Source organism: Rhamphochromis sp. 'chilingali' (assembly GCF_963969265.1).
Source record: "Rhamphochromis sp. 'chilingali' genome assembly, chromosome: 13".
In the NCBI taxonomy this organism is placed as follows: Eukaryota; Metazoa; Chordata; class Actinopteri; order Cichliformes; family Cichlidae; genus Rhamphochromis; species Rhamphochromis sp. 'chilingali'.
Window position 1 is genome coordinate 34,357,897 of NC_137940.1, and position 11,189 is coordinate 34,369,085.

At 40.0% G+C, this 11,189-nt stretch overlaps 1 protein-coding gene across 1 annotated transcript; it reads left to right on the forward strand.

Annotated features, from left to right (window-relative positions):
- Nucleotides 1-546: 546 nt before the first annotated feature.
- On the forward strand, nucleotides 547-10,048 carry taf7 (TAF7 RNA polymerase II, TATA box binding protein (TBP)-associated factor). Its single transcript, XM_080901777.1, has 12 exons — nucleotides 547-737; nucleotides 2,120-2,196; nucleotides 2,292-2,370; nucleotides 2,595-2,728; nucleotides 2,912-3,032; nucleotides 3,176-3,234; nucleotides 3,758-3,830; nucleotides 4,855-4,968; nucleotides 7,124-7,318; nucleotides 8,611-8,723; nucleotides 9,326-9,385; nucleotides 9,779-10,048. The coding sequence occupies exons 1-12, from the start codon at nucleotides 719-721 to the stop codon at nucleotides 9,821-9,823; spliced, it is 1,089 nt and encodes a 362-aa protein (XP_080757903.1). The 5' UTR covers nucleotides 547-718; the 3' UTR covers nucleotides 9,824-10,048.
- Nucleotides 10,049-11,189: the final 1,141 nt, after the last annotated feature.

The following is an 11,189-nucleotide window of genomic DNA, read 5'->3' on the forward strand; positions in this document are numbered from 1 at the left end:
AAAAAATAAAAATAATAATAATAGTAAACCAAATATAATAACGAACTTAGCGTTTATTTTAGATTACGGTTTAATTACAGTTTAATTCTTAATAGAATAACTTTAAATAAAAAATAGCCGCATATTTCCTGTGGTATTTCCTCTTTCCTACTTCCTTCCTACTCTTTTACTGACAGACCATTTAGCGTAACGATACGAACATCAAATAATAATTTTAAATATTTATAGATACATTTAACTATATTGGATAAAGAATATTCGTTATTTTTTTGTTTTTTTAAAAGTACGATTGACAAGTCTCGTGATACAGATGGTCGCGTGGGACGTTCCAAATTATCGGAATTTTTATATTTTACTGTCATGCGCTGAAAAACAAACTAACTAACTTTCACTGTTAGTCCTTATTTAATAACATGGCAGTGCAAAAATATGCACACATATATATTATAATTACTTAATTATTAACTGAAATATGCCTATAATTTGTAATTTAATGCTCAGACATACGAGTTGTACAGCCAAGATTAAGAAAACACAAATTTCCGAGGAAGTATTGAAAGTGGCAAAGCCCTAAGCAACACTCTTGTTTTTGCTCGTGATTATGCTATCACTGTGTAGCTAAGAAGTCTCGTTTTTGTCAGTCAGAATCGTCATGTTTATGCGTGTTTAGCATTGAAATATATTTATACAGCTGCACCATCTAAACTTCTAAACGACGATGACATCTAAACTGAAAGGTACGTTAAAATCCTCTGCCCTTATCCTTATGCTAAAGATAACTAGCTGTTAGCCTCGTAGCCTCCACTTTTGCGAGGTAAGGAAACACTTTTCGTTGTCGGTTATTAAGATGAAGCTGATATAACTCAATGATAGTAACAATAATGGTGATGATGAAACAAAACATGTTGTCGGTGGCAAATTTTAACAACTGTGTTCGCAAATTAGCGTTTATCGTTCCTGTCTTTTGAACATTGTGTATAATCTCCTATAGTGTTATTGTTCCACAGTGTGGTAGACGTCATTAATGTAAGATGCACAAGTAACCTTAATTAGCTGTAATTATCTGTGTTTTACTTTTGATGTAAAGACATTCGTGATAGAATTTGAAAAGAGATTCAGAGTACATTTGGTTGGAACGTTAGTTATTTTTTCGTTCATTTATTCATTCATAGTATAATATAATAAACTAAATGTTATATTGAACTAATAATAACGTTTGTTGGTTTGCATTTATGCACTGTGAGAAATAAAAATGGTTTGGCTATTTACATTTTTAGCTTATTACATTATAATTTCCTTTTTTGTCAGCACTGAAATAAACTTTACTGTTGTAGGTACTTAAGATAGTAGTTAGTGTTTATATACGAGTGTTTGTACACTAGTGTGTATTTCTAGTGTTGCTGCCCAGTGAAAACCTCACACCATTAAAGACAATTTTCCACAAGTTTAAAAAAAAGCAAAACAAAGAACACTCAAAGTAAAATAATGCATATAAAATCACCAAACTTGGAGATTTCTTTCCACGGGAAGAACATGAAAGACTATAAAGTGATCAGTAATTAAAGCTGTCAAAAAATGTGGTGGAGTGTAGTTTTTGCCCCTGAGATATAATGTATGTAAGAGAAAATGCCCAGCTAAGGTACTGAAAATGCTTTAAATGGTCCACAGACGAGTCCGTCCAGCCAATGATTCAATTGAACTGACTTTCATTTGTATAGCGCCAAATCACAACAACAGTTGCCTCAAGGAGTTTTATATTGTAAGGTAAAGACCCTACAATAATACAGAGAAACCCACAGCAATCAAACGGAATGCTATGAGTAAGCATTCAGTGAGAAGACAAAGGAAAAACTCCTTTTTAACAGGAAGAAACCTCCAGCAGAATCAGGCTTCAGGAGTGGCGTCCATCTGACACTGTGAAAAAAAGACAGTGGAAGAGAGCCAGAGATTAAGATATTAGATACTATATTACTTCTTACTTCAAAATAGGAAAAATGAGTTCCATAATGTACTGTATATTTTAATGTTAAAGTAGAATGACAAACTTTGTAGTTTGTCAGCATATAGCAAGCAAGACATATTTTAACACTTTCATTATGGTGATGTGTTTTGATTTTAGTTGGGAAGGTCGGTTCCAAGAGTAAGGAGGATGCCCCTTATGAGCTGGAGAGCCAGTTTGTCCTCAGGCTTCCTTCGGTGAGACTTTTGCACTTGCAGAAATTCATTGTTTGATGGAAATTCAGTTTTATCACCACCAATATGATCTGGCTTCATTTTTCTTTCTTTTGCAGGAGTATGCCTCAACAGTAAGAAGGATTGCACAGTCTAGCAGTATGAACATGAAGGACAGACTCACCATTGAGTTGCACCGTAAGCTGCTCACAATCTTGGCACTGGTTTAATTAACGCTGTCTCCCTGTCTTGTTATTCATTTACAGTTGGGTCCAGAATTTTGAACGTTGTACATATTTCTATACCAGTTTCATTCTTTTTGTTATTTAAATGTAACAATGATTGTAGCATACTAATGGATCTAGTTAAAGAATTGTCACCCACATGTCCCCTTAACAGTCATTTGTCCCTCTTATTTGTAGCTGATGGCCGTCATGGCATAGTTAGAGTAGACCGTGTTCCTTTGGCCTGCAAACTGGTTGATCTCCCCTGCATGATTGAGTCACTCAAAACGGTGGACAAGAAGACGTTTTACAAGACCGCAGATGTCTGCCAGGTAAGCAAGAGACTGGAAATAAATAATTTTTACAGTTTTCCATTATTTTATTGGTTTAAAATAAAAGTACATTTTGGATTTTAGATACGTGTTATGTAAATTTATTTTCCCCAGTTACAGTGCAGTGCAGTACAGATTAATCAGCATGGTATTTTGCATTCATTTTTCCCATCCACGGGTTAGATGCTCGTGTGTACACTAGATGGAGACCTTTACCCCCCTTTGGAAGAGCCAACTGGCACTGACCCCAAGACCAAAAAGAAGGATAAAGACAAGGACAAGAAATTTGTTTGGAATCACGGCAGTAAGTAATTATATACAGACAGCAGCTTTTTGACTTGTTTATATTGAAAACTTGGCATATCAGCAGTTCAGGAAACATAATGTCCCCTCCTTGGGTAGTGGACTGATTTTTGGCTTCGCTAATCCCATTGTTTTGCTCTTTAGTCACCTGCCCTCTGAAGAACACGCGCAAGAGGAGATTTCGGAAGACTGCGAAAAAAAAGGTTCTGACATTTTTCATTTTCCCTACAGCAATCCCCTCCCGTGTCCCATCCATCTCCTTAGCATCTCGTTTGATGATCCATCTTTTTCCTAGGCTCTCTTCCAACAAGACATTTACATTTCATAAAACAGGAACTATGGTAAAAGTGAAAACTAAGATTTACATATAAATAAAGCCTTTCCATCTTAGTTTCCCCCAAAGGCATGCAAAAAAGCTATTTCACTATTGCTTTGATCAAAGTGAAAGCGAGTGGAGCTGGAGCACTACACTTTGTCTACTTTGTCTTCTGAATAAATCTTCCTGAAGGTGCAGAGCTGAGCCATATTGATTTGGCCCCTTCTGTTTTTAATCGCTAATGTACTTCCTGGCATGTGGCCAGCTGCTACCTTGGTGTGTGTGTGTGTGTGTGTGTGTGTGTGTGTGTGTGTGTGTGTGTGTGTGTGTGTGTGTGTGTGTGTGTGTAAGGTAAGGCAAGAGAGATGCAGCTAATACTACAAGTAACTCGATCTGTCTGTCTCTTGCAGTACATTGAATCTCCTGATGTGGAAAAGGAAGTGAAGAGATTGCTGAGCACAGATGCTGACGCTGTCAGCGTCCGTATCCTTTTTGACACCTAAACATTCTGCACGTCCATCTTAGGACAATAGTAACGGTGTATATCAGGGGTGTCAAACTCAAATACACAGTGGGCCAAAATTCAAAACTGGAACAAAGTCGCGGGCTAACGTTAATATTTATTGAAATATATTTATTCCTCCAGATATAAGAATTAATCTTTTCTTATGGACTCAAACACATTTTGCTGAAAAACTGAATATGGAACAAGCAAAGCTTAATACTAAACAATATATATATTAGCTGTATAATACCAGTAGGCCAGCTCTAATAGTAATTTGGCATGGCTTTGCGGGCCAAATGTAATTAGGCTGCGGGCCAGATTTGGCCCGCGGGCCAGAGTTTGACACCTATGGTGTATATAAACCATCAAAACAATAGTGTGTATTACATCTTTAAAAGTACTTCAGAGTAAGGCAGAATCAGCTGGCCATTACTTGTAACGTGAAATCTAGTCAGTTTTTCAGAAGCGTCACATAATTACCACTCTTTGTCTTTTAGGTCAAACATAATCTCTGTTTAATTTACCATGTAAAATATGTTGAAGTTAGGCCCAAGTGGCTTTCCTGACTCCTGCATGGTTACATGGTTCACCTGATTTGACTTTCCCTGATGCCTTTGCGAGAGATATGCACTGTGTGAGGAAGCTATTAGTGCTTTAATGAAACCCTAAACTTGCCTGACAGAATAAGAGCATAGCGAGGCTGCCTTGAGTGGCTGCTTGCTGTGTGTTAATTGAGATGGACTGATGATTATCATTGCTTAGTTGGTCACAGTGAAGCAAAGATTCTTATTTTAATTTTAGTGCTTGCATACAGCTGGGGAGATAAACATGGCACTAATGAATGTTAAAACTGAGACAGTTTCTCTGCATCTAATTTGACCCTTCAGGTCTTTTTTTGAAGTAGGATTATTCAAAAGACCACAAGTCTTTTACTTTAGTTTAGGCCCTCTGAAGGTTAAAGGAATCTGCAGAAGGTGTGCCAACCCTTAACCTAGTTATCAGGATGGGAGGTTATCGCAGAGGATGAGTCCAAGGAAGCAGATCAACACAGCTCTCTGGCCAACCTGGATTCCTCACCTGGGACCTCAGGACACAAGATGGGTCATGGGTCCTCTGGTAAATAAAACTTAATTTTAAAAAGTCGTGTGAAATAAGATGTGGTACACTCTGTTATAATGCTCAGCCAGCTTCTCAATTCAGCTAAAAAAGAGAACATGTTCTGCTACCCAGGCCTTTTAGCTGACCTATATGAACACGCGCAATAAAGCTTGATTGATTTAGGTTTTTTAATAATAGCATTATAATTGGGATGAACATTTAAAAATGGTTATCTGAATCATTAAGACTCAGAATACTAGTGAACACATCGTGTAATTAGGATGCAATTCCTAAACTTTTCTTTACTCTGGAAGAGACATATGTACACATGCATAGGGCTGTGCAATATGACCAAAATCTCATATCCCGATATAAGACATGTATCGTCCCGATAATGATATAAATCACAAAAATGTAACAGTTTCTGTAAATTCTGTGAATCTCGGGCAGCTCGACTTGCGTGAAGTGTTTCCAGCTCGTGTACCTGGAGTCGAGTGTTTTAACCGATGCATGAAATTATACATTTTTAGACATAAGTTGTAACGGCCGCCGTTTTCTTTGTGAGTATTTATTACACAGCGTGCTGCGGGGAAAAGCCTGTTCTAACGTTTGAGTCTAAGGTTTGTTTGTTTTTTAGCACCTGGCGGCTCTTTTTTGCTTCCCATTCGTAAACACTGCATACTCTTTCACGTGATTCGGTTTATTTTGAAAAGTCTCAACAGGATCTTGAGCTTTATTGTGAAAGGTTTATGTGGAAAATAAACAAGCGGACACGCGATGGTTTTACTGTCGTTGTTGCTAACGACAACGCATAAAATCGTTCGTGGTGTGGTTATATTAAATATAAAGCTGGGCTCACACTGTGCGATTTTTGGCCCATTTTGAGCCGATTTTTCAGTCGTGCGACCGTTTTAGTGATCGCCCCGATTTTGGCCCTTCATCGTGCATCGTGTAGTATACGTGGGATAACGAGAAGCGATTAACACCTCACGACCAGCTCCCGATCATCAATCGCTTGGTCGTGAGGATTTCAAACCTCTTTGAAATCCTCACGACCGTCGTGAGGGTGTCGCCGTAGCTGCTCACACTGTGCACGCGCAAACACATAAATGTTGGTGAAAAAGACGGAGTAGCACAGCAGTGCAGCGTGTGATCTGGACACAAGCGATGATGAAGGCACAACTTGTAGAACTATGGCCTCACAAAATGATCATAACCACAACAACCATGAAAATAGTTGGATGGACATTGCTGCTCAATCACAGCTGCCTGATCAATGTTTTTCATTAGCAATTTAGCAAAGTTGATGGTGGTGCTGTGCGTGTTTGTGTGAGTGAAAGACGGAGAGGGAGAGTGAGCGTCAGATTTTCTGTTATAACCTTCATTTTTATGGACGCACAGTGTGAGCACTCGGGTCGCATCACAGCATCGGCTGTATAGTGTGACACCCTGCATCATGACCTACCAACTTCTAACCCCTGCAAGTCAATCGTACAGTTTGAGCAGGAGCTGAATAACGCGACTGAAAAAAATCGCACAGTGTCTGCCCAGCTTAAGAGAAAGAGAGAACTTTAAGAAATGAATATAGCCACTACAGTAACATCAAAACGATGAAAAAATATTGCCGTAAACAGTTTATTTTGCGACACCACGAAACAAACGATAGCGTAAAATGAAACGATAGATGTTTTTATATCGTCATCCGATATATATCGTTATATCGAACAGCCCTACACATGCATACGAAATGATCTATCCATAAAGCTAATCAGATTGTCCATAAAACAGTCATGAACAAATTAGTGCTGCTGTAACAAGCAATTATGAACAAAACATTTCCCTAACCTTTTTACCTCATTTCATTTTATTTCCTCCTTTCATTCCTTCCCATACCTTGAGGTATGTGGCTAAACTATCTAGTGGTTCATGCTTGAGTGACTTCTACTGTACTGCCAAGTGTTGGAGCAGAGTTATTTTTGCCATGTAAGAGAAGAGCAGGCTGGTTGTTTGGACTCCACATTTATTCCTTCCTGTCATATAAGCCCAGTTTTAAAGCTCCAGTAGACTGTTGGCTCTGTGACCTAGATTAATCCCAGAGCAAGTGCTCTAAAATCTCGCTGTTTCCATCTTTGTGTTTGCGTTTCTAACGCTAATGTGCTTTCTGCATCACCAGTCCAGCATGATGAACTGAGGGAGATCTTCAATGACATCAGCAGTTCAAGTGAGGACGAGGAGGACGAAGGGGACCGGCATGAAGATGAGGACCTGAATATCATGGACACAGAGGATGATCTGGTCCAGCAGCTCCAGGACAAACTTAATGAGTCCGATTCTGCACAGAATGAAAGTGATAGAAACAACCAGATAGGTATGAGGCAGAAAACTATATACAAGTCATCGTATATAGTTTTCATTGCTGCATTAACTCATAAATAAAATCATCACTAGCTGCAGTCCAACTGATATAAATTACATTTTGTTGTTAAAAATCTCACCAGCATCCCTAATCAGATTTTTTATTTTTTTTATTTTATGAAAACAACTTAACAACTAAACACAGGAGAGATAGATGTGATTATTATATGTGATTCTTTATACATTATGCAGTAAAGAGAGTGTGTGTGTGTGTGTGCACCCAGGTGGATGTGAAGTAAGTGCCGCATTAGAATTATGCAATCTTTCATGCCGTGCTTGCAGTTTACACCACAGAGATAATTCTCTTTCTCTTAGCCGACTTCCTCTGTATACCAACAGTTGTTCATTTTTCAGTTGCAGCAGTCACAGCCAAGAAAGTGGGCTTGGCTGCCCAGAGATACTTGTCGAAGTAGAGGTCAAAAATAACCTGAGCAAGGTGTCTGAACTTTTAATCGAAGTGGAATTTTCTAGCTCATCACACACATTCAAATAAATAGCCTTACTTAAATACACGTGCTGCGCCCTCACCCACAGAGATGCTCATTCTGACAGCTCTCAGCTCTCCTCTTCAACTAACCAGTCTGACAGGTGTTGTGGCTCAGCAGGAGGCTCAGGGAGCTGTCCAGTTTGACAGCACAATACCTCCTTAGCTAGATACATAGAACTGTCAGTCAGGCAGCACTGCTGGCCAGCTCAACTGTAGCATCTTGGCGGAGCCCTTCTCAATATGTTGGAGCCAGGCCATGCATGATGATGGCATCCATGCATAGCTGTAAAAGTTGAATGAATGGATTCACATGGCCTCCTTATTGTTAGATAGTTTGCATTACAACAGCTTTGTCAGAATTTGGAGCCAGGGGAAAACGGTGAATGGATACAATTAGTTATAAGATGGTTGATTGGTGGTGGAGCCACGGGTTTCTGTGAGACATGGTGGATTTGATGAGAACTCTGTGTGGTGCACAAAGCAGACTGATTTAGTTGTGTCTTTATAGAACTGCATCCTGCTGATTCGTGTCCTTTTAAGTCAACTGATTGTTCCCATTATGGATAATTTGTCAAACTGAACTGGAAGCATCCTTATGGTTCAGCAAGCTAAGCTGCATATCTTGTCCCCGTGGCAAGTGTAGTGTCTCAAATTATGTCACATCATCTTCGCCCTCCAACCTTTTTTGCCTCCTCTTTGCAGCACATAAGTGTTTTTATGACAGCCCTCACACATGAACCTCCCACTGTGTCCTGCAGTTATGGAGTACCAGGTGCAGATCAACAACATTAAGGCCAAGCTTCAGGAAACTCGTGCCCGCAAGAAACAGCAGGAGGAGCTCATCATGAAAGTGGAAAACCAGGCCCTCAAAGTAAGCACTGAAAACACTCACACTTTTTTCACCTGTTCATCCAAAAACTAGGTCTGCATGTACAGAGACGTAAACAAGAACATGCAGATGAGCTTGGAGGCAAAATTGTTCATGCAGCATAAATTCTCTCAAAGGTGGCGGGAAACCTAAATAACAGCTGATTTCACACATTGTTGGAGGACATTATTTTTTTAAATGGTTATTTTAAAACCCAGAATCTTGCATCTCTGCTGCTAGCCTTTTTCTCTGTAGGTTTTTCCATGCACAAAAAAGGAGCTGAAAGTTCATTCTTATGCCCAGCACTCTTTAGTGGAGAATTTACAATAAGTGAAACATGAGCAGACACGACCCTTCCTACGTTGCCATTTAACGCTCTCATTGCTCAGTGTTTTGGGACCGTCAGAGCCCCATCTCCAGTCGTTATTATCACAGTCACATGGAAAAGGTCAGCTGCCTCTGACTGGCATTCCAAGTGGCCTTTCTGTCAGAGAGGAGATACTGACACGAGCAGCCCAGGCCGACACACATTTAAAGCCATCACAATTTAATGAGGCTCAGCATGTCGACTCAAACAAACCTTGTTTGCCTCTCTGCTCTTACAGAACCGTTTCCAAGCCTTGTTGGATGAGATTATTCAGCAGGAGGAGCGGGAGATGGAGCAGGTAAGAACCTTTTTGTAAAAGCCAAGGATCAGTGCTCACTGTGAGCTTTCTACAGCCTTCAGCACTTTGCATGAATTTCTCTTGAATGAATGTCAAATATCATGTCGGCGGATGGTGTTGTGTTTGCTATTCTTTTTCAACCCAACATTTTTCATGCCTAATAGCAAAGTTGAAAACCAATCAAGCGCAATTTAATTTGACAGCAGCTACCAGGGGAGTCCTTTTTGTAGCTATGGCATAGTGGCCACCCACTGTCTAGGGTCGTTGTTTGTATTGACAAATGACTGCAGCAAATTAATGTGAAAAGACATGTTAATCATCATCCACTTACCCTCCAATTACACCACGGTGCTGCTGGGCATCAATCACGCCCTCTATTTTCTGCTCCAACAGCTGGCCTCCCTGCAGGAGCAGCTGGACTCACTGATAGAGAAGTGACCACCAGGGGGCAGTCACATGTCATCTTCTGGCATAGAGGAAAGACAAGGAGGAGAAAAGCCTTCATCCAGGGAGAAGAGAATTTTTATTGGAAGTTGCTGTGTCATTCCTTTAAATTTGTGATTTTCCTATTACACAGCACACAGATTGGTTCACTCAAAGTTTGTGTTTTTAAGTTGACAAAATGCGTTTGTAGTTACTGTGTGATTAAACTGTTCCACCTCAGTGGTTAATGTTGTCTGGGTGTTTATTGTCTTAAAGACAAATTGTCTCTAGCCAATGTTTACTGCAGGTCAACATTTATTTTATTACCCGTCAGAAAAATAAAGTTACAAAATGTATTTATTTTTGTTTATATATTCCTACATCATTGGTACTAATGATCAGCATGGTCGTGGTGGATTTTGGTTCAAACACACCTGATTTGGCAGCTTAGAGCTGTTTGGAGCTCTACTGCAAACAGCTCTTACTGCTTAACTTTTATGTAATATACAGTGGGGCAAAAAAGTATTTAGTCAGCCACCGATTGTGCAAGTTCCCCCACCTAAAATGATGACAGAGGTCAGTAATTTGCACCAGAGGTACACTTCAACTGTGAGAGACAGAATGTGGAAAAAAAAATCCATGAATCCACATGGTAGGATTTGTAAAGAATTTATTCGTAAATCAGGGTGGAAAATAAGTATTTGGTCAATAACAAAAATACAACTCAATACTTTGTAACATAACCTTTGTTGGCAATAACAGAGGTCAAACGTTTACTATAGGTCTTTACCAGGTTTGCACACACAGTAGCTGGTATTTTGGCCCATTCCTCCATGCAGATCTTCTCGAGAGCAGTGATGTTTTGGGGCTGTCGCCGAGCAACACGGACTTTCAACTCCCGCCACAGATTTTCTATGGGGTTGAGGTCTGGAGACTGGCTAGGCCACTCCAGGACTTTCAAATGCTTCTTACGGAGCCACTCCTTTGTTGCCCGGGCGGTGTGTTTTGGATCATTGTCATGTTGGAAGACCCAGCCTCGTTTCATCTTCAAAGTTCTCACTGATGGAAGGAGGTTTTGGCTCAAAATCTCACGATACATGGCCCCATTCATTCTGTCCTTAACACGGATCAGTCGTCCTGTCCCCTTGGCAGAAAAACAGCCCCATAGCATGATGTTTCCACTCCCATGCTTCACAGTAGGTATGGTGTTCTTGGGATGCAACTCAGTATTCTTCTTCCTCCAAACACGACGAGTTGAGTTTATACCAAAAAGTTCTACTTTGGTTTCATCTGACCACATGACATTCTCCCAATCCTCTGCTGTATCATCCATGTGCTCTCTGGCAAACTTCAGACGGGCCTGGACATGCACTGGCTTCAG